At 33.7% G+C, this 24,956-nt stretch overlaps 2 protein-coding genes across 2 annotated transcripts; one reads left to right on the top strand and one right to left on the bottom strand.

The window, feature by feature from the left end:
• Positions 1 to 2,659: 2,659 nt before the first annotated feature.
• Positions 2,660 to 5,395, top strand: LOC115954767 (gibberellin 20 oxidase 1-like). Its single transcript, XM_031072699.1, is given in 4 exon segments — positions 2,660 to 3,390; positions 3,732 to 4,053; positions 4,743 to 5,024; positions 5,026 to 5,395. Coding segments are annotated over 4 exon segments (1,302 nt in total). The 5' UTR covers positions 2,660 to 2,839; the 3' UTR covers positions 5,173 to 5,395.
• A 17,226-nt stretch (positions 5,396 to 22,621) lies between these two features.
• On the bottom strand, positions 22,622 to 24,950 carry LOC115958439 (glyoxylate/hydroxypyruvate reductase HPR3-like). The gene is made up of 3 exons (XM_031076852.1): positions 24,277 to 24,950; positions 23,340 to 23,884; positions 22,622 to 22,938 (listed from the first exon to the last, which is right to left on the bottom strand). Exons 1-2 carry the CDS (start codon positions 24,769 to 24,771, stop codon positions 23,360 to 23,362), a joined length of 1,020 nt encoding a protein of 339 aa, XP_030932712.1. The 5' UTR covers positions 24,772 to 24,950; the 3' UTR covers positions 22,622 to 22,938; positions 23,340 to 23,359.
• Positions 24,951 to 24,956: the final 6 nt, after the last annotated feature.

A 24,956-nucleotide genomic window follows, 5' to 3' on the forward strand; every position in this document is an offset into this window, starting at 1 on the left:
TACCCTAAATTCTCCTATAAAAATAAAATTATATCATATCCAATCTAGCACCTAATTCCAAACACAAAAAGTTAAGAAAAATAAACTTTTAGAACGAAAAAAAAATGATGAATTGTTGATATGAAGATGAAAGAAAAATATAATTTTGAGAAAAATGTAAAAACAGAGCAATTTAACATGAAAAATAAAGATTTCAATTCGGCTATATCCAAATACTCAATATTTTGTTTAATTCACCAAAACCACAAAGAAAAAAAAAATGATAGAGCAAGTTGTTATCCTTTTTTTTTTTTAACTAGATCAACACCCACATATGTATATGTGTGTGTGTATATAGTTAGCCACCACTTGCTTTATTTTTTTATTTGATTCTTATAACTGAAAATGGTAATATAACTAGGAAAATATAAAGAAAATAAAAATAAAGGATTTTTTTTTCTAATCACAAAGTTTAAGCATATAGTAGATAAGAAAACAAAATTATTAATAAGATCGTGCCTCCCCTTCCTCCACATATATACATGAATATAAATTAATTCCAAAGAGGGTGTGGAGGGATGAGGTACCTCGAGGTATTGGTGATCCATGGTTGAGTTAGAACACTTTTTGAGGTGGTTTACGTCTTCAATTAGGTATCACCACTTAGGTTTAGGTATTTTTTAAATAATTTTTATTTTATTTTATTTTTTTATTTCTTTAATGAGCGGGTCACAAGTGTGTGTTAGTTGGTCCTTTTATTTTGTTGATATCTTTGGATTAACTTAATTTTTGAGAGGGAATGATGTATATTTGAAACTCTAAACTTTTAATTTTAACTATATGTACTATTAGTGGGCTCCAGTTAGTTTAATTGATAAAATCTCTGATAGTTGTATAAGAGATCTGGGGTTCAATCCCCGCTTACATAAAAAACTGATTGATATTTTGGTCTTATGATAATGAGTTATCATTAAGAGTGGATGACATAAGTTGAAACTCTCTAAAAAAAAAAAAACTATACGTACTATTAAAAAAATATTTAACTTTACTATACATACATATTCAATCTCTTAATGGAGTTCAAGATGATTCATAAATCTATAATCAGGTGGTGATTTATTTCATACTTTTGTCTTAGAGGCATCAGTGTACTAATAAGGAGTTCGTTGTAGATAATGAGCTCAACCCGTAGAGAGAGATTGAGCGATTCATGTATCTTGCCTACTTGACAGGGTGGCCGAAGGGCACAAATAGAGGTGAGACCATGTCACTTATAGCTTGTTTTGGTATAAATTCCACTTTTTGTGTTTTGCTACTTGTTAGTTCTCTTTCCTCATTTAGAATTCCCGTGCTCTGGGCCCACCAAATTGATGCTCATCTCAATATCTTTTCGATGACATGGCTTTTGTACTAATTCGAGATCGTTTGATAATGCTTTGATCACGATTAGATAATTATTTAATCATGTGATAGGAGGAAATATGTCATTATTGTACTTTGATAATATTGTATTGTTACTCCTTTAAGACTCTGGTCATTGATAGTCATAATCTTGTTCTTAGGCTTTGGCATCCAAGAAAAAGATCAATCTTGTTCGGAGGATTTGTATAATTTATAGGTCTCCCACAAATTTTAACCAACATTATATATCCTATTATACAGCTTGCATATATATATATATATATATATATATATATATACACTATTTTTCTTTTTCTTTTTTTGAGACTATTTTTTGTTGTTGTTTCTCCTTTTTGTAGTCATATTAACTATTATAGATTATTTAAAAAAAAAAAAAATCTTCTTTAGTTTTCAATCACCATTTTTTTTTGGCACGACTTAAAAAAAAAATCCTATTATTATGGACTTGTGTAATGAAATCATCGATCAACAGTTTTTAATATAAAATGTCAGAAAAGTAAAGTATATGTAAACTACATATAATTGGAACCCACCACCAATTAAAAAAAAGAAAAAAAAAAAAAAAGATGAACTAATTAAAGCTTTCCATCTAAGCTGTTGGGAAATTTTTTGTATCTATAGTATTGCTAAAGAAAAAAATTGAGTGATAAAAGTTGTAACACAAAAATTGTCTTTCTAAACAATATTCTCTAACTTTAATTACTCTTCTCATTTATTCTTCTCCCGAAAAATTATTAGGTAATTCTAGAATATAGTAACGTGAACCATCGCGCACCCTTGGTGCGGTGGTCACTCCATAAATATATATAAATGCTTGTGGGATATGGGAGGTAAGTGTTGGGGTTCAAGTCTCTAGGATGGAGCTTTACATACATATACACTTAGATTAAGTTAGAGTAGAAATTCTATTTTATATATATATAAAAATATATATATATATATATATAGTAACGTGATGCTTTCATTTATTCTTCTCCCGAAAAAATTATTAGATAATTCTATAATACAGTAACATGATACTTTCTTCTTTTATATTTATGATAGTTCATATCATGAATTTAATTAGTGAGATCGGCCATAAGTATAAGAGAATAAGTATCACGTTACCATATTCTGAAAGTACTTTACTTTCTTTCCATCCACAATTTTTTTCTTTTTCTTCTCTCTCTTAGGGGAATTTTGACAAGCATGCCCCCATAAATCTAATATATATTAAGGCGATAGGTGGATTCATACAATAAAACAAGTAGTTTCCATGGCTGTTTAATTACTGAGCTTCCCCTTGAACGGCCTCGGCTTTTCTCTCCTCTTGCTGCCCCCCCCCCCCTAAAAAACCTTCCTTTTTTAAACTCTCTTTTCCTCTTTCCTCCTCCATTACCCCTCTCTCAACCAAAATAGTTATCCAATTCTTGGATCATAAACTTGTTGCACTTCAAACATGCCATTAATGCTTCCTAGTAAGCTTCCCTCACCAGCAAACGAAACAAATAATGAAAATGATAAAAAAAAAGCTCTGGTTTTTGATTCATCGGTTCTTCAATATGAATCGAACATACCATCACATTTCATATGGCCTGACCATGAAAAACCATGCGCTGAGTTGCCAGAACTTCTAGTTCCCCCTATAGACTTGAAGGCCTTCCTCTCTGGAGACCCACTAGCAGTCTCAAATGCTTCTCGGCTAGTCAACGAGGCATGCAAGAAGCACGGGTTCTTTCTAGTTACAAATCATGGCGTAGATTCAAGTCTATTACTTAAAGCACACGAGTACACGGACAACTTTTTTGGCATAAAACTCTCAGAAAAGCAAAGAGCTCAAAGAAAGCATGGTGAACACTGTGGTTACGCTAGTAGCTTTACTGGCAGGTTCTCCTCCAAGCTTCCATGGAAGGAGACACTTTCTTTCCGATATTGTGACAGTGATCACTCCTCCAAAATTGTCCAAGACTATTTATTGAATGTGATGGGAGAAGATTTCAGACAGTTCGGGTAAGAAAAAGAAAAAAAAAAAGAATTATATTATATAGAATACAAGAACATGTTTGATTCGTTATCAAAAATGTTTTCTCGATTTCAATTATGGTTTTCATTTCCCAGGAAAAGTGAAAAGCATCTTGCACTTTTCTTGGACCCATTTTCACATCATGAGTTTTCATGACTTTTTTTTTTTACTCTAATTACAACTAAATACATTTTCTACGTATCTATTATCCCATGAGTTTTCCTCATCTATGGGAACAAGCAGAGGGGTACAGATGATTTTTATTCGGTTAATTAAGTTATCTACCTATTTTGCTTTTTCGTTAAACTATCGGTTTGTTTTGTTTTAGGAGGGTGTACCAGGAATATTGTGAAGCCATGAGTACTCTATCTCTGGAGATCATGGAGCTTCTGGGAATGAGTCTTGGAGTTGGCCAAAAGTACTTCAGAGAATACTTTGAAGGACATGATTCAATAATGAGATTGAACTATTACCCACTATGCCAAAAGCCAGATCTAACCCTAGGAACGGGTCCACATTGCGATCCCACATCTTTAACAGTCCTTCACGAAGATCAAGTTGGCGGACTTCAAGTGTTCGTAGATGACAAATGGCACTATATTGGTCCCAACCCAGATGCTTTTGTTGTCAACATTGGTGACACATTTATGGTGAGATTATCAAGTTAATTTTTGAAGTTAAATTACATATAGTTTGCATGTTCCATGAAAAATTAAATTTTGTGATGCCTGTGTTTTGCATGCATCAAGAACATGTTGTGAGTTAATAGGAGCGAATCAAGAGAACAGCGATGGTAAAAAGTTTGGGTATATAAAGTCGCTCTTAGTTGACTACTTTTGATTATGTGATTCATGTTCCCTAGCCTTTCATTTTTAATAAAAAATTCTCCACCTAAGGGCCAGTTTGTACGTACCACATACTTTCATAACCGAAAGGTTATAAATATCATTTTGTTCCAAAATAGATTAGATGCTTCTTGTTTTTTTTCTGGATTGTCCCAATATATATGCATTTCTAAAAATGAAAGGATTTATCTATTTATCTTTTCATATTATCATCAAATATAGATGCACCCTTTTTTACCCACCTAAGGGTATTTTAGGAAGATTGTTATTTATAAAAACAGGTAAAAATTCTCATCTATATATATATATATATGTGTGTGTGTGTAAAAAAAAATGTATGAAAGATGTGAAATAAATTGTGTGAGAAAATCATTACCGATCTTATAATTTCTATTAAAAAATAAAATGACAATCTATGTGTATTGCAACTTTGAGCCTTGACAACTTAAAAGTTGAGATAGGGAGTAATAAAGGTTAAATGTGCAAACTTTCAGGCCCTTTCAAATGGGATTTACAAGAGTTGCTTGCACAGAGCAGTGGTAAACAACAGAAGTGTTAGGAAATCTCTTGCGTTCTTTTTATGCCCAAGGAGGGACCAAGTTGTGACTCCACCAGGAAGCTTGGTCAATGCTGAAAATCCAAGAGCATATCCAGACTTTACATGGCCGACTTTTCTCGAATTCACGCAGAAACATTACCGGGCCGACATGAAAACCCTTGATGCTTTCTCAAACTGGCTTCAACAGAATCATCATCACAAGGGTATCCAAGAAAACACAAAATGATAATTTTGAACTGTCCGTTACCCATTATGTTGACATGAATGGGCAGAGAGTGAGAAGTGAAGGATTTGGTGTTTTTTGGTGGGACTGTGAGGAAAAAGGTAACAGAAACACCAAAAAGGAGGCCTTTTTTTGGAATTAGCTTCTAGTGTGGTAGTGTTGGAAAGAATCATCAATCATGTATTGTGAACTAAGCAAATTATAGGAATAAAGAGCTTATAATGGGCTCCACATGCATGTTAAATTTTCGTTGTGTCAAAACAACTACGTATATATGTATGTTAAATGCGACCTAATAGGTGCATTTTTGTTGTATTACAATTTCCTTCACTTCATGCTAATTAAAATCTAACAAATTGTACGGATATAGTTCCTTTTAAGGGCATTTTTGCAATTCAATTTATGTATATTTTATTTTTTTAGTCTCTTGTACAGAGAGAATTAAAGTTAAAAATCTTCATTCCCACTTATTATAACTATTGAATAATAATAATAAAATCTCTCAAAAAGAACATTAGGGCTACCTTTTCAACCCATGAAAGGATAAGCCCGTTTCATTTGCATGGACTTAATTAATTTAATACAACAAAATATGTTCAAGTGATATATATATATATATATATATATATATATTGTGTTAGCATATTTGACTTTGAAATTTGCATAACTTTCCATTTTCCGTACAAAAGAAAAGGGAATAAATAAAAAGGTGCTTCAAGAACCAACAGGGGACTATTATTTGTTCTTCCAACCACAGTCACTTATCTTCACAGCTAAGATAATCTCCATCAAGGCCACAATGAAATTTTTATTTGATTAAATTAAGAGGAAAACAAAAATTGGTAATAATGGACCTGCAAATACTAGTTTAATAAGAAAAGACAGGCTCTATTGATGTTACAACTCAACATTTATACATTCGAATAGGATTATATACAACCTTTATGCAACACTATTGGTCTTCTTCATGCACTTACCTCAAGTTGCTATTCTGCTTTGATTGTGAGGGGGATAAAAGTGCCATCAACTTGCAGCTAAAATTTATCAAAAAAAAAATGAAAACTTACAACGGAAGGCTTTATTTACTAACTTGCAGCTTCAGTTAGTTTCAATCAAAAGAAACTAATTATTATTATTTTATAATAAATGAATATAATATATATTAGTGGATGCCTTATACTGTGAGGTTTTAATAAACTGTACATAAAACTTGAAAATTTAAAACTGATCAAATAAGCCAAGTGATACATAGATTAATGCTTAGTTTAGCTTAAAAAAATTAAGATAATTTATCTACTTATACTAGACACACATCCTCAGAAGTAGCCCTTTATGATCATTAATTGGATGAAACCTTGTAAAAGTAACCCTTAAATTTTTAGTTGAATTTTGTCTTCTGGCTAAGAGAGAGAGAGAGAGAGAGATGCTATGTTTTGAAAGCAAACTGGCTTTTTCTACAAATAAAGTTGCTTGAAGATTAAATGGTCCAAAAACCAAATCAATCAACATCATAAACAGAAATCTTCAACCGTGTAAAAACTAAAAACTTCACGTTTCATCTTTTCACGTGGAAATAAAAGCTTATGAGTTCATTGCTATTCTTGATCAAATTAAATATTGTTTTCTAGTCCACCAACTTGGGTCCCCAAAGGCCCAAACTCATCAACAAGTTCCTTTTATAGACACTCTCCCAACACTTCTTATAGTAAAATATTTTTCATGTTGTTATTAAAAGAATATATATAAGAGTTTTTCCAGAATTATGATCAAGGTCTAAAAGCCTGTCTTAATATTTCAATTTTTGAAACGCTCAAATATCGACATAAACAATTGGATTTTAAGTTTAACTAGCAATATAGAGTTAAAACAATCAAGAACAAAAGTCAATTTGGTAGGTATGATTAGTACTCCAAATATATAGGAAGATCTCATATATGACAGATTGATAGTTAATTTTCATATTTGTTGATCGACTCCAATAACAAGCTAGTTTTTCTGTTTCTGTTAAATTTATCATATATGCTCCTCGTTTGTATACTATTTTTTTCACCTATACAGCTATACTATCTTTTGTATTCTGTCCTAAGTTTAATTAATATAGTTTTTTTAGTTTGGTATGCACACCATGTTTGCCTTCTGTGGCTAATTAAAGATGAGATAGGCTACTACCGCGCATCCTTGGCGTGATGGACTGATAGTCACTCTATAAGTACAAAGTTCTTGTAAAGTGTAGGAAGTAAGGGTCGGAATTCAAGTATTTATAAAGGAGTTTTACACACATGTATATTTAGATTAGGTTAGAGTAGAAGAGAGTAGAATTTCTAATTTATATATATATAATAAATAAATAAATAAATAAATAAATAAATAAAGAAAAGAGAAGAAGGAAGATGAGATAGGTTTAGTCTGGCAGTGTCAACTTGCTGTACTAGAATCAAGTGGAAGAGTATCTGACCAACCCCTCTAAAAAGAAATGGTGAAAGAGTGTAGATACGACACTAATTGTTTAATGAAAGGTTACTTTCAGTAATAAACTTGGCAGAGATCGGTCCAAAACTCGTGCATACTGGATCCGTTGAGATATGGACATGAGATAACTTTTTCATATCTCAACGGATATAATACATAAGAGCATTGGACACAAGCAGATTCCACAATACACTTCTCATAACACAAATATCCACGTCTTTGTCATGACTCATGCAGAATTATCATCAACTTACTATGAAATGATTACCTTGTATTGGTTAAAGTTATCCTAATATAATATTGATGTCAAGAAGCAACGAAAAAAATAAGAGACTGCACCTTGATTAATGGTCCCATCACTTGAAAATTAACATTTTATTTGTCTTAATTGGACAAGAAGCTGATTTGTTTTCAGAAAACAGTTCTAACAAGAATGCGACTCCTATGACCTTGAGAATATACTATAATATAAGTTTGGCATTGCTTTATCACTCACATGAACCGCCAATCCACAAAAGTCACTGCAACTTCCATGTGTCTTTTTCATCCGACTAGGCAAACTTTGTTTTATTTAGAGAGAAAATGATGGATTTAGCCTATCACTAATTAGAGGCAGCTTCGTCAGTTTTCTCTCTGATAATGACCCAAATGTTAAAAACCAGGAAGTGATAACACCATGATTGAAAAGCAACATAAAAAATAAGTAAGAAGCATCGTTCAAGAATTCACCTATATAACTTTGGACCTGCTCCGATTGTTTTAATTGAAAATCTTGTATAAAGGTAGGTTTTTTTTTTTTTTTTTTTTTTTTTTTTTTTTGTATTTTATAGTGTTTAATAGCATCATAAATTATATTTAGAGATTGTGGGTTCTAGTTATCTCAACTGGTAAAGTCTCTTATGGTTATATAAGAGATTTGGAGTTCATAAGGAGCGGATCACGCCATATAAATTGAAACTCTCTTTAAAAAAATATATATATATATATATATATATTTTTTTTTTACAGATTGTTTTCTGCAGTTTTTTTTTTTTTTAAACAACTTTATCTTATAATAAGCTAAATAAGGGAAGTTATGAAATTGTTTTTCAATTCATTTAAGGTTACTACCAAACATAAGAAAATAAGATAGTTTTATAGGAAATATTTTTTGAAAAATGACTCATAAAGATGTGCATGCTTTACATCATCGCTGGAACAAGCAGAGTCAGAAGATGTACATGTGTCACATAATTATGAATGAATTTCATAAAGAGCAAATATGTACATCAAATGCTTAAAGATTTTATTCTGAATGCCACAGCAATTTCTTATTGCCTCGCGACATAATCAGAAATGGCTAAAGATAATCCGAACCGCTCGCATTGTGCATATATATTTAATCGATAGCGATTTTCACAAAGGTTTTTATTTTTTATCCCTGAAACAGCAGAATGACTAAACTACTCTAATGGCTGTCCAATTAGATTGGCACTGGCTTGATTCAACTTTTTTCTTTTATAGGACCAGGGCTTGATAGAAACTCTAATAAAATTTATAATAAGCTAAATAAGGGAAGTTATGAAATTGTTTTTCAATTCATTTAAGGTTACTACCAAACATAAGAAAATAAGATAGTTTTATAGGAAATATTTTTTGAAAAATGACTCATAAAGATGTGCATGCTTTACATCATCGCTGGAACAAGCAGAGTCAGAAGATGTACATGTGTCACATAATTATGAATGAATTTCATAAAGAGCAAATATGTACATCAAATGCTTAAAGATTTTATTCTGAATGCCACAGCAATTTCTTATTGCCTCGCGACATAATCAGAAATGGCTAAAGATAATCCGAACCGCTCGCATTGTGCATATATATTTAATCGATAGCGATTTTCACAAAGGTTTTTATTTTTTATCCCTGAAACAGCAGAATGACTAAACTACTCTAATGGCTGTCCAATTAGATTGGCACTGGCTTGATTCAACTTTTTTCTTTTATAGGACCAGGGCTTGATAGAAACTCTAATAAAATTTAAATAGGTACGGTAATATAGTCTTTATTTATTTGTTTGTTTTTTTTTTTTTTTTAATGAGAAAACATAGTCTTTAAAGTGTACACACACACTTGCATGCCAAACAGCCAAAGGATCTCTTGACCTAGTGGACTGGCGCCTCCAGCTTCTCCCAAAGGAATTTGACTTCTCAGAGCAAATTAAAGTCGTATCTATATATCTGTACTTGAATTACTTGGCCTTTCGATCGTTTCGTTAAGCAGAGTATGAAAGAGGACAAAACTCACTTTATAAAACTATATATTTATATCTATATATAGATATAACATATGTTATGATAATAACAATAACAATAATTACTTCTCTCGGAATTTAAAGGAATGAAACTTTTTCCCAAAATTTAAAGGGAATGACACTTTCCTTATTTGAGATTTGAAGAAATTCGACAAATTAATTAGTCACTCAGTTAACAACAGTAACAGAATATTCCAAGTTTAAGAAAAAAAAAAAATTGATCAAGCCCTAATTACCATGGTTAGTGAAAGCTTTTTGGATTAAATATTTCAATTCCTTTTCTCCAAAATTCTATATTAAAAAAAAATGAAAATTTATTTTGCACAATCCCAGTACTAGTAGCAAGCAACTCCAAGCAGGTATGGTGAACAACTGCTTTGGGTTTAAAGTTTATACACTAGTGTAATTTTTTTTTTTTTTTTTTGGTTTATTCCATTAGGAATTAGCGGGTGTTTTATGCTTTTTTTTTTCCCGACTTATTTAATAAATTTGAGTATTTTCTCTGATTTTTCTATTTTTTTCAAAAGCTTCATTCGGTTACTGTTCACCATAAATGCCTAGAGTTGCTTATTACTCGTGTTGTGCAAATAATTTACTAGTAGAAGTATTTTTTGTGGGTAAGTTTGTTGATAAGGAATGGTAATATTTAGCCCAAAAAACTCTTATGGATCATATATAACTATAGGGCTTGGTCAAGGAATGTTTTCAAATTTTGGAATATTTAGTTATTAATTTACAATAGAATGATTAATTAATGCGTAGATTTTCTTCAAATCGCAAGGAAATGGAATGTTATTTCCCTTAAGTTTTGGAGTGAAGTATCATTCCTTCAAATATTATGGAAGATTTTTGTAATATATCTTAATAATAATAATAATAATAAAATAAAAAAATAAATATTCTTTAATTTTCAAAGTTATAAAGAGTATTAAATTATTATATGTTACTCAAAACCAATTATAACTCACCCTTTTATAGGATTAAATGAATCCAACAATAAACAAATTCTATGTATAGTCTTTTTTACAATTCTCTTATTTGGAGTTTTTCTTAATATATTAATTAAAAGAGATGGGTTCAAGTTACACCTGGTGTAACTCTAAAGAGTTACATCTTTTTTAAATTATTGAATTTAAGTAGATCCAACGGTCAAATAAAGGCCTTAATTAATGCTAATATTTTGATTAAGATCTTATTAATTATCCCTCATTTATTATATTTTATATCTATCTCTAAACCCAAAAAAAGTGTTATATTTGACTCTCTCTCTACGTTTCTCTCACTGTCTATCATAACAAACCTTGAAGCCTGTTTATCCATAGATTCTTCAATACCCTATGAAATTTCAGATAGAGATGTAGAGTTCTTGTCACTCACAAGACCACTGACATAGCTTACAGTCACTCCAAAATTAGCACCAAAACTTCCAAAATTCAACTTGGTTATTTCAGACTCTCCATGGATGCTAAAGTTGGTTGTTGCTGCCTGTATTCCTTGAATTGGTAAGTCAGTCCGTATGTAATCTAGGGTAGATGATTTTTATTCTTATTTGGGGCATGTGTACTTTTAAATAAGAGTTTGTTGATTTGGTTATCTAATTAATTTAAAAAATAATAATAATAAAAGAAAAGAAAAAAGAAGAGTTTGCTTATTTGTAAGCTAAGTTATGGTTGTAATAATTATCTGATGTTTTCTGAACATTGTATATGTGTTTTGCTACTTGAAAACTATAGATTTTGTCATTTTCTGTCTCTATTGCCTAGTTGATTCTCTTTTGAATGAATTATTGCCATTGTAGGCATGTGTTTTTGTCAATCTTCTTGTTGGAGGAGTTACATCTTCCACAACGTCAGCTTGTTATTCTTCTAAACCATATCCATGTCCCTGAGTTTGAAAGAACCAAGTTGAGTTTTGGAAGTTTTGATGCTGATTTTGGAGTGACTACAAGCTGTGTTAGTGGTCCTGAGAGTGACAAGAGCTCTACATCTCTATCTGAAATTTCACAGGGTATTGAAGAATCTGTGGATGAAGAGGCTTCAAGATTTGCTATGATAGACAGTGAGAGAAACGTTGAGAGAGAGAGTCAGAAGTAACACTTTTTTAGGGTTTAAAGATAGGTATAAAATATAATAAATGAGGGATAATTAATGCAATCTTAATCAAAATATTAGCATTAATGAGGGTCTTTTTTTATCATTGGATCTATTTAAATCCAATGATTTAAAAAATGTGTAACTTGAACCTATCTCTAATTAAAAATATGCATTATATAAATACTTTTTCATGAAATTTATTGCACATTGTAAGGATTAGCGACTAGTAATAATAAAAGAGTAAGACTTAGGTACAGTATTTATGTGATGTTCCTTAGGTTCTCATCTTAAGATTCTGTCATATGGCTTTTTTTTCATGAGATGAAAATGTATTTTTTAGTTAAGTCTCCACATGGTAAAATCTTAAAATGAGAACTTAAAGAACAACACATAAAGTACTGTACATGAGTTTTGTCCATAATGAAAATAGAATCTTTTGAACTTTTCTTTAAATCCTCCTTATGATACTTGTAAGGACTCAATTTGTAACGACCACAAAATGATATTGAGTTCGTATATTAAAAGGCCCAAACAATATAATTTGTAGAGCGTTGGTTTGAAAGGTTAGGCCTTAGTCACTGGACGGTGGTTAGCCGTGGTGTTCATACAAAAGTAAGCCATGTTTGCTCGAGGAGTCATTCTCCTCGATACGGTCTGGGAGGCTCTAATTCTTGGCCTTTTTTCCCAGCCCCTTCTCTGGATTGCTTACTTCTCTTTTTATATTAGCTTGTATCCCTTATCCAACGTCCATGTGTAAGTTCGACTTTCCAGGACTGATACTTGTCCCATCAGCCCATATTCAAAGTGGTTGGGGGTGGTTGTAAAAACTGAAGAGCATAGTTGTGTCAGGTGCAGAGTATTCAATGGCAGTAATGGTAGCTTTCCCTTTGTCATTGGTCGCCATACTGTCCAGCGGTCATTTCTCTATCAACATAGATATTTTAGATTTTTCCCAAAACTATTCCTATATCGTTCTTGCCCTTTCTTTCTAGAGGGCCTCGGGGATGCCAAGGACAGAATCATCCTCGGCTATGTATCAAGATTACTTGGACTTTTATTATACGTCCTCGGCTATATCCCTCTTCGGCTCGGGCCTTGGGCCCCAATGTAAAAATGGGCCAGGGTCACAACTTATTGGGCCTCACAATAGCCTCTCAAAATCCTGCTGCCCCACCTCTTGGTCGATTTGGAGGATTTTACTGATGTCGGGCCTGTATCATGGCTTACCCAGCTTTGTCCCTCATTAATGTCAGTGTCTCTTCGTCTGCCTAGAAAATACGCCGGGTTACGAGACATTCTTTTAGATTTATTCACGATGCGCTTCTGCCGTTCCCGTGTACGAGGCGCGTCTTTAATAACTTTCCCTTACGAGGCCAATCAAATCTGACGGTTGTAGATAACGTTGGGGAGTTGAATGGACATTATCTTGTTTGCAGCTCTTCTTAGAAATCTGTATGGATTAAATGCCACTGAACTTACCTTCCATATAAGAAACAAGACAAGAGAGTACTTCCTTTGCACAGTGACCCTTTAAATTTTCTAAAGCCTTAAACCTCAAGCTATGCTCAAAGTTTTCCTTACCAGCACAATCAAAACTTCGAGCGTGACATGTCTGGGGTAAAAGTGGGGGTGAAGGAACCACATCCTTTCCAGAAGCACCGTGCCCCTCCGAATCTTAAGATGGCTCGGTCAGGGCAGGGTAGACAGAGACTCAAGATATTTCTCATCTTCCTTCAGCCAAAATCCGAAGCAGGTGTTAATCGCATCAAGCTTTTGATGCAACTGAGCTGGGGTTGCTCATCATCAGTGCCATCCGCTCTCCTTCGAGCATAGCTAATATGGCACCAGCGTGTTAGGAGTCAGGGCTGACGCAAGGACTTAGTATCCCTGCTTCTTCCTCTCTTCCTTCACTGGTGTCTCCTTTTGCCTCCTTTTCTTCTTCTTTCTCATCACTAGATCCATCTTGGTGCTTTTACTTCTTCCTCTTCTTCTCCTCATCCATCAAAGGAGGTCACCCTCTTATACATAATCGCCACTGGAGCAGAGTTTAGAAAGATCTGTCGTTTCATTGTACCTTTTTAGTTTTGCTTTTGTAATTAGCTTCTTGTATAGGATTGTTTAAGCCCCTTATTGTACGCTGTACTACCTCTTTACATTAATAAAAGTTGACATTATTTTATTCTATGTATTCTTTATTCTCTGCAATAGTTATGCTATGAATGGATGTGCCATTATATGACTTTTTATTATTATTATTCAGAACGATACTTAGGGCCGAAACTCCTGTTAAGGAAAAGATATCTTTATGAACTTATTAAAACTATTCGGCGCAATAATGCCGACCTGAAAAAACGATACTTAGGGCCGAGGCCCTTGTTAAGAAAAAGACATTATTCCGAGGTTATTAAAACTATACGGCACAATAATGCCGACCTGGAAAGATGATACTTAGGGCCGAGGCCCTTGCTAAGAAAAAGATATTATTCCGAGCTTATAGAAATTATCCGGCATAATAATGCCAACCTGAAAAAAAAGGTTACATACCCAAGATTAGCCAAGATGATAACTGAATGCTCGGCACTATGTAGGAGGTAACCATCCGAGGAGGGGTAACCCAAAATGAGCTGCCCATGCGGGTCGCTAAGTACTTGGGTGCTTTGCCACCTTCTTAATATCCTCCCTAGCTTTAGCCATTTTTGGCATCCGGTTCGAGGATTGAAGTACGATCGTACTGAGCTTAAACGCTCATTTGCATCAGTTCCCTTAAAAACTGAGGATCCGAGGACAGGTCGGGATCTTCATTCCGTCTAGGACTTAATCCGACTTTTAGTATATAATCATCCCGTTGGTCTGAGCAATCTAGAATTCTCCTTAAGTGGTTGATTTCTTCGTAGGTTTGAGTCCGAGGACCATGCAATACCTTGGTTCTGTCCAAAACTTGATTTTTAAAGTAGTTGGTTTCCCCATAAATTTGAGTCCGAGGACCATGCAATACCTTGGTTCTGTCCAAAACTTGATTTTTTAAGTAGTTGGTTTCCCCATAAGTTTGAGTCCGAAGACCATGCAATACCTTGGTTTTGTCCAAAAATTGATTTTTTAAGTAGTTGGTTTCCCCATAGGTTTGAGTCCGAGGACCATGCAATACCTTGGTTCTGTCCAAAACTCGATTTTTTAAGTAGTTGGTTTCCCCATAGGTTTGAGTCCGAGGACCATGCAATACCTTGGTTCTGTCCAAAACTCGATTTTTTAAGTAGTTGGTTTCCCCATAGGTTTGAGTCCGAGAACCATGCAATATCTTGGTTCTGTCCAAAAGTTGATTTTTAAGTAGTTGGTTTCCCCATAGGTTTGAGTCCAAGGACCATGCAATACCTTGGTTCTGTTCAAAACTTGATTTTTTAAGTAGTTGGTTTCCCCATAGGTTTGAGTCCGAGGACCATGCAATACCTTGGTTTTGTCCAAAACTTGATTTTTTAAGTTTGGGGAGATTAGCCCCTCGGCCAAGGTGTGGGACATTGGTTTGGTGGGAATTAGCCCCTCGGCCAAGCCCCTAAAACCATCCGTTCTACTAGCGCTTCGAAGCGTAGCCCCTAATGAAAAAGCATAGCCCCTAATGGAACTTTGTGCTAGAGCACTATAACGGGCCATTGTAAGTGACAGGGAGACTTTCTCGACCCACCGCCTGTGCCAACACACAAGCCTTCCTCACAGATGGCGTCAATTGTAAAGACTCAATTTGTAATGACCACAAAATGATATTGGGTTCGTACGTTAAAAGGCCCAAACAATATAATTTGTAGAGTGTGGGTTTGAAAGGCTAGGCCTTGGTCACCGAACGGTGGTTAGTCGTGGTGTTCATACAAAAGTAAGCCATGTTCGCTCAAGGAGTCATTCTCCTCGATATGGTCTGGAAGGCTCTAGTTCTTGGCCTTTTTTCCCAGCCCCTTCTCTGGGTTGCTTACTTCTCTTTTTATATTAGCTTGTATCCCTTATCCAACGTCCACGTGTAGGTTCGACTTTCCAAGACTGATACTTGTCCCATCAGCCCATACCCAAAGTGGTTGGGGGTGGTTGTAAAAGCTGAAGAGTATGGTTCTGTCAGGTGCAGAGTATTCAATGGCAGTAATGGCAGCTTTCCCTTTTTCCTTGGTCATCATATTGTCCAGCGGTCCTTTCTCTATTAACATAGATATTTTAGGTTTTTCCCAAAACTGTTCCTATATCGTTCTTGCTCTTTCTTTCTAGAGGGCCTCGGGGATGCCGAGGACAGAATCATCCTCGGCTATGTATCAAGATTACTTGGACTTTTATTATATGTCTTCGCTATATCCCTCCTCGGCTCGGGCTTTGGGCCCCAATGTAAAAATGGGCCAAGGTCACAAATTATTGGGCCCCACACCAATCATCACTATATGTAAAATAGGCAGTAACTCGTGTATTGCATGAGAAACTTGAACAAATTTTTTTTTTCATTTTATATTCGCTAAATATGGAATTTAATAACTATATTACTTATTAATTAGCATTTATTATAATTGAGTTTATATATCAAACTTTCTATTCCACAATTTAAAGAAAGTATAATGTGACAAGATTTTATTGAAGGGGGTAAGTATAGGAAGTTTTCTTGGTATCCTTATAGAATTTTAACTTGTTATATGTCAGTTCACACACCAATCAGAACTTATTGTTGTATTAGACTAAAATGATTGAACACTAATATTTTTTTATTTAATTGGTTTTTAGTTTTCAAAGATATATAAAGATTGTTGGAGGTAAACCCGTTAGAATTCACCAATATTCTATTAGTTCTATTAGTCTAAAGCAACTCATCCTAAACATATACTAAAAACTCATCGCTAGCTAAATTATTTATTCTCTTATATTTATTTACAAGGCCATGTTCAAGTTACATACAGTATTACCCATTAGAATTCACCATTATTCTATTATTTCACCTCCATCACCTTGAACCTGAATTGGTTGAGAGAGAACCCACAACATATTTTAAAACCCTTGAACCAAAGTGGTATAATGCTAGCAAAAATTTTACCAAAAACAAAAATGAAAATAATATTAGCAAAATTACACTAAGGAGAACAGAATCTATCAAGCAGCTGTAGGTATTACTTCTGCTAGAAAATTTAGTCACACTTCAAAATCAATGGGTAATGCACATCAGTAAAATATATAGAGAATTGTGTGTACATGTATCATTTTATGAATTATAAATTTTTTTTCCCTACATATTAGTTAGAACTGTGCATGATGCACCGTGCTATATTCTAGTCATAGAAAGGTCCCATCTGCTCATGTTAAGAATTAGTCTCAAAATTGGTTGCGACACCCAACTACCCAAGCGTAGCATGTGAACCTAGAATTGTCACTCAAGTAAATAGTATATACATTATGGTGCAAAAAATATAAGATTCATAAACTCTCTGCATTTAGAAAATGTCTCACATCAATGCGTTCCTATAGAAAATGCCAAACCTCTTTCTATGATGAGAGTCACATTCAGTTCTAATCAAGTTGACAGCTGAACCATGTTAAGTATGAAGTATGAACAGATTAGTGTCGTGGGTATTCATATTTGCTTTTGTAAACAAAGGCTAAAAAGCCACAAGCTGCGTATCTAATTGAAACTGGTTTTCTATAAATTTCCCTTAACCCCGCAAAGTCAGATATTGCCAATATTGCAATAGTATAAAGATGGAGAGCTTCCCACGTGGTACTCTCTTAATAAATTTCTCTTTATAATGATTAATGAACATAACTGTCCTAAGATTTTTTTTTTTTTTTTTTTTTTTTTTTTGGGGTGGCAACTAGAAGTTATTAAAAGCCATACATTTGTCAATATGTGAACGAAACAAAACATCAAATTAATACGAACATATAACAAAATAAGATGTCTATGTAGTATCTAAAGAGCACCAAGTTTATAAATTTAAAACTATCCAAATTTATAAGCATTTAAAAATATTTTATTTTTTCAAATTTTCAAATTTATTAATAATTATATGATGGTTCTTTATCAAAATTTCAAAACTATCAGCACTGAAATCTGCAAAAAGCTACAAACCCTGGGCAGCCATACCTACCAATATGAATCAACAAAAATGACTAACATATGCTAAATTTGCAATACATTGAAGTTTGAGATTCAAAACTTAATGAGAAATTCAAATTCATGTGAAGTCTAAACTACACCTTAGAGACTTGTTTTCATGACATATTGGCAAAAAATAAAACAAGAAAAAAAAGAGACCTAATTATCAAATGCATACTAGATATTTATTGCACTCTTTTTAAAAAAAAAAAATTATTACTTATCAATATAACTATAACTATATATAATATAAATATATATTCAAAAATGTAAAAAGTTTACTCATATAGTAGAACATATATTTTTTTATAAAACGTGAGATGTATATATAAATTTTCTGGAAATGTAGATGTAAAAGAAAGATTAGTGAAGCCGTGAATTAATCCAAATACTGTAATTCTTTAGTTGTTTTTGTGGGATCCTCGGCAACAACCGGCCATTAGCCTTTATCAAAAACCATGAATATATATATATATATATATATATATATTTATATATATGAAATCATTGAAGATATTTTTTTAGTAGAAGATCGATAAATACATACCTATAACGTTGCTAGGTATGGTAGGTAGAAGAAGAGGATTTGTCTTGAGAATTTGGGGATGGTGAATTTGACCACACCAAGAAAAATGTATAAAAGTTTCATTGGATAGAATTTAAAATTGTATTGAAATTAGATTTTTAATCAATTTAAGAATTATAAGAAAGGGCTAATTATTGATGGTGGTGGGAAGAAAAAGTTGATAAGAATTGTGGGAGGAGGAAGCCCGAAGAGAGGGAATCACCAAGTGGAATCCACCCGAGGGGCAATTGGGCCAAAGTTATTCATTAAATCAGGCTCAACTCAATCAGGACTATTAAGTTAGGGAAATAGAGGAGGACAATCCACCCGAGGAGCTTGAAGAGCAGACACTTCTCGGGAGGCCAGAGGCAAGCCACCAAGGCCATAAGGTTCAAGGCCGAGGAGAGGATCCTAGTGAAGTACAGGAAAGGACAGGAGGAAACTTCCAAATCAAGCATTCAACACCTCCACATTCGATACACTATACTAACTCAGCTTGCCGCATTAATGGCAAAATGACCCTTGAACTGTGCCCCCATAGCCTACAGCCTACTCTACCACCACCTGCAAGGCAAGGATTAGACAGATATCTTAGGAAAGGTTGATAGCCCTCTAAATGGAAGGCTGAGATGCAATCCAAACAACTATATATAGGAAGGGAGGTCCTTCTTGAGGGAGGATCAGAAAAAGTTCAAAGAGAGAAAGTAATCATTGTGAAACCAAGAAGTGTATTTCTAAAGAACCCTTGCTTCTCAACTAGCCCAAGGAAGAACTTAAATAAGAATTTCTCTCTCCCTGTTATAATTCTTTACATAAATTGTTATCCTTGCCACTTTTTTTTCTCTAATTACAAAATTGTGGCTACAAGAACTTGGCCAACCACTTTTACAAATTAGTTGTATTAGGCCTCCATCCTAACCCAGACTCATCCAAGTTGGGCCAGGTCGCTAGTTTTCCCCCTTACAGGAATAATAAAGGTGGGGCTTTATTAAAAAAAACATTTAAAAGAAGAAGAGATGCGTATTAAAACAAGTTGTTACATTTCTACGTAATACAGTAGTCGAAATAAAATAAAAAGGAACAAAAATCGATAAACTTCAGTTATAGATATAACCCTTAATAGAAAAAGAAAAAAAGTGATAGAAAAAAAATGTTGAAAATTTTCACAATGTGATATAGTAACCAAAAGAAATTAAAATTAAAATTAAAAAAAAAAAAAAAAAGCAAAGGAAAGGAAAAAAAATGATAAAATTCATTAATAAATTAACCTTAATAGAAAAAAAAAAATGTTGATAATAACAACAATTAAGTTTGTGTCATTCTAAAAAATTGATAAGGCATTAGAGGAAAGCTTGACAACTAAATAATAATTTGGCACTAATAGTTTTTAAGCCCAACTTTTATTATATAATATATGATATTTATCATTATTTGTAATTTCAATTTTTATTTTTATTTATAGCTATATTTGTATTTTTTTTTCTTTTTTGTAAGCTATATTTGTAAATTTAATTCTTCTATTGTTTATTATTTTTACTTTTATTTTCCTAGGGCTCTCAATTTCAACATGTAGTTTAAGAAAAACCAATTCACTTTTGCTCTCAATTTTACTTTGTGCTCGATTGTCTCATTTCTCTATGAGAATTGTAGTCCAACGGTTAGAAACGGGCCTTGGGAAATTAAATGAGAATTTGGATGTCGAAACAGGCCTGGGGCAGAGCCGCAAATAGAATGTTTTAACATTGGGTTTGGTCGAGTTCAACCTCATATGGGCTTTGTTAGGTTGAATCTGATTGGAGTTATTATAAATATGAATTGGGCTTCAGTTTAAATTGTCATTCTATTGCTAGTGCTTACCAAAGAGACATGACCAAAATAGAGCCTACATAGGCTATAATAACATTTAAGGGCCGAAGTACCTATTGACCGTAATAAAACTTACCAAAGTTCCTAATGCTTATTATTCTATTAGGCTTAAGTGATAGTCCAATGATAATAATATTTTTTATTGCATCCTAGCTATCCGTTTGTGTATATATTATATCTCTTTCAATTGATTTTAGTCTTTCATCAATTTTTTCCTTTAAACTATTATACTTCTTGTTTGTTTCTACTTTTACTACACTATCACTATTTGTCTTTTCTTTTAAATTACCATTATTATTGTTTTTCCTAACTTTGTTGACTTTTCCTATCTCATCCTTTATTTTAAGTTTCCTACATAGAGATTCTTTAAAAGCACTATTTTCTTTTAACATGTCATTTCTTATAACTTTCCCTACATCTTCTTTTGTCTTTAACTTTCTACATATCTTTTCACTATTCTGTCTTTCAGTTATTTCTTTTGTTTTGTCTTGTATTATAGTATTAGTCTTTTCTTGTTCTATCTCTTCTTTTAACTTCCTACGTGGAGATTCTTCAAAAGTACCATTTTCTTTCTTTTAACACTTCTTTTACTCTTTTTTCATTATTTATCTTTATTATGCTTTTATATTACTGTTGTGCTCTCTTCTAGATAGTTAATGGTATCAAAGTCATGGATGGTAGATGTATGAGTTTTATTTCTTTGCAATTAAGAAGTTATTAGGAATTTTATTACTGCATAACCACTACTTGCTCCTTGTTAACGTTGGTCAGCCTAAAGACTCTTTGGCAAATCATAGTTTCGCGTTGGTCAGCCCGTGATGTTAAGCCAACGGACAGGCGTTGTTTGGGTGGTTCCGCAATGGAGTTTCCCGGGGAGGTGGTCCCAATAGCAAGGATACTAGTGGTTAGTAATAGTTCCGCTAGTAATTATTAATTGCTTGGAAATAGAATAAATACATTTATTAGCTCATCATCTGTTTGCTTGTTCACACTTAGGTTAGACACACACTAATTTGAAACATGGACTATGATGATATAGATTATGATGAAGGTTATAGCATGAAAGATATAGATTATAATTGGTCAAATAGTGATATGGATTATGGTTCGAACCTATGTCAAACAAAAATTTACCATTCGACAATATATTTGTCCTTAGGAAAGTAACTTATGAACAAAAATTGTATAATATTATAAGATAGATAATCGAAATATGTGAATTATATAGAAAGGAAAATTCTAGCCTTCAGCACCTAAGGGCATAGAATCATCTCTTCCGAGAGTCTTTTTAATAGGTTTCAGGGATTATGTTAGGGTGCAATTACATCCCCAACAATCCTTAACTCATAATAAAACATTCAAGATCAAAATGTCAACTCATGAAATAATTTCTCTCCTAATACGTTCTGCATCAATTTCTTCTTACTTTCTTTCCAAATACGTGATCTAATTGAATCATGATCTAATTGAAATAGATTTTTAGGAACATCAAGCTCATTCTCAAACACATCCGAACCAGCACCTCCAACCTATCATTGCACTAGATTAAAGCCATTCCTTCTCATCGAATATAGCCCAACATCCTCTTTTAACAATGATTTATACCTTCTCAGGCTTCCCTAGTGCTGAAAATATATTGTTATAATGCCTTGTTTGGCCATATAATGTACAATACATGAAAATAGCTACATTATCTGCCATATTTAGGTAAAGGCTATAGTTTGTTGAAATGTTGCCATCTTTTGTTTTGTCCATAACCGCTCGATACATGGAATTAAAATTACGAGAATGTCTCCCTCACGAGACATACAAATGTCCCCCAACTTTAGGTACATGCATAGATTAATAAGTCACATTTATAGCAACAGCATAAAAGAGAGTGCTACATGAAAAATTGGCAATGATCCTTAGAATTTATTCCAAGAAATTTTACAGGCAATATGATGAGAATAGATTAAACATAAAGAGCTAGAGCATAATGATCAACTATTATGCTTCTTTGAAACAAATCATACTTACCTGTAGATGGTAAAAGTTTAACAAACTATGCAAGACTTAGACACCAAATAATGTTTTTAGTGAGTTTTCCACTCCATTCTTCCCCCATTTGGAACCATCAATGATCAAGTTCAATAAATATGTGTGAGAGAGAGAGAGAGAGAGAGAGAGAGAGAGAGAGAGAGAGCAGAATTCCAGTACTACAAACAATAATAAAGTGTCAAATTAATCAGTGGTATTACAAGAATTTTTTTTTTTTTTTTGGAGAAGAGTATTACAACAATATTTATATTTAGGTCCTGGCCGCATACAGGTTGAATAATTGTTTTATGGAGGCACGCACACTGACAATTGTGCTGTTTGTGAACCCTCAATAGATATAATGTGTAGCTAGAAGAGTGCTCTCTTTTTTAGTACTGCATTAGCCTATTCTACATTACCATAGCTTGCAACTCAGGCCCTAGTCATAGTCATCCCTGCCCTACCACTGACTTATTCACCATACCTATCCTTATATCCTGCATCCAGCGAATAAAGTATCAATCACCAAAAGGGATCAAACAAGCTTGGAATTTGAGATCCATTTAACATTTAACAACATGTTTCTGCATTAATCAGGATGCGGAAGACAGACAACAAAAAAAATAATATTAAGTACGATAACTGATTTGATGAATTCATTTATCTTTGTATCAGAAGAAGCAGAGAAATCGGTTATGTTGAAATAATCTTACACTAAACATGACATGTTATACAAAACTTAACAATTAGAAAAGTTCACAGTGCCCATAAAGAGCACCATATTCAGAACTTGTACACTAAGTTATCCAACTCAAAGAATATACTCTCATCCGGAATTTCACTTCCACGAAATTAGAGCCTTAATCAAAATCTTTCATAAAAAGATGGAGAAACTTACCAGCAAGTGAAATCCATAACTCATTCATTCATGACTAGAGAAAGCAATGGTTTCTTTGAAAAGAAAGCTTCCAAATTCCCAATCATTAAATCACACAAATCCTTAAAAGATTCTGTTGTAAAGACAGCCATGTGCGGTGCCAACACAACATTATCCAATTCAAAGAGCTCTTTAGGAACATCAGGCTCATTCTCAAACACATCCAAGCCAGCACCTCCAATCTCCCCTTGTACCAAACACTGCACCAATTCCTTCTCATGAATAATAGCTCCACGACCAATATTGACAATGACTCCCTCCTTCCCCAATGCTAATAAAACTTCCCTATTAATCATGTGCCTGGTTTGCTCAGTCAATCCACAACATATAATTAGGACATCACTATTAGCCGCTAGTTCACACACATTTGTATAGAAAGGGTATGACACAAAGTCCTTCCTCTTCCTCGAGTTATATGAGATGTTGCAACCAAAGGCCTCAAGCCTTTTTGCCACTTGAAAGCCAATGCTTCCCAATCCAACAATCCCAATTCGCTTCCCTCCTAACTGCAGTAACCAATCATCACCATTACACAGGATAAAACATAACATAAAAATCAAAACATAAATAAAGCAATTCAATTGCAAGAAGTAGATTGTATTCTGTAAATAAATTTTGACCCTGAAAGTTTGGGATTATTTTTATTCTAGTAATTTGAGATTTTTTCCATTTTGGCTCACAATTCTATTTCAAAATGTTCCTTCCATCCATGTCTGTGATTAATCTAACCGTTAAGAGAAAAAAAATTAAAATTAATAATAAAGAAATGATGTCAGTCACAAAGTTTAATTGAGTCTAGATTGTATATCATAAACATACCATCACACTAAAAGTACTGTAATTGACAGAGGAAATCCAAGAAAAGCAAAGAGAGAGTTCAAAAGTTAGAGAGTAAGACCTTAGACCCAAGTGGGTAATCTCCCTTAGTAGCCCAAAGCCCATGTCTGACATACCGATCAGAAGCAGAGATCTTTCTGAACACATCGATCAAAAGGCCCACAGCTAAGTCCGCAACATCCTCAGAAAACACTTCTCCAGCATTGGCTATAGAGATTCCACGGTTCCGGCACTCGGTGAGGTCGATGTGGTTGAGGCCGGCACTGGTGGTGACGACGAGCCTGAGCGATGGGAGAAGCCGTAAAATGTCGGCGGAGATGGGAGGGCCAGTGCCAGAGCAGAGCATGGCCTGAACCGAGTGTGCGTGGTTGGTCAAGAATTCGTGTCGAGGAAGTGGTGACTCCCAAGCTTTTAGGAGGTGGAATTTTTTGGAGAAAAGGTCCTTGAAATAGTTGAAAACAGGTGGAGGGTGCAGAACTATGACTTTAGGGAGGTCATGGGATTGGATTTCTGGTGGTGGTGGTGGTGGTGGAGTTGTAGCCTGATCTGAAGCCATCGACTGTGGATTTTTGTCAGTATGAGAGAGAGGTGACACTAGAGGAAGCGAGAGAGAATCACTTTTGGTTTGGCAAATGAACGTGATTTGAGGGATTCGTTTAATCACCGAAAATCGTGAAAAAAGAAAAAGAAAATAAGACGCGCTTGGTAGGAAATTTTATTTAGGAGTTCTTGTTATGTTTC

The sequence above is a fragment of the Quercus lobata genome, chromosome 8 (genome assembly GCF_001633185.2).
Source record: "Quercus lobata isolate SW786 chromosome 8, ValleyOak3.0 Primary Assembly, whole genome shotgun sequence".
Lineage (NCBI taxonomy): Eukaryota > Viridiplantae > Streptophyta > Magnoliopsida > Fagales > Fagaceae > Quercus > Quercus lobata.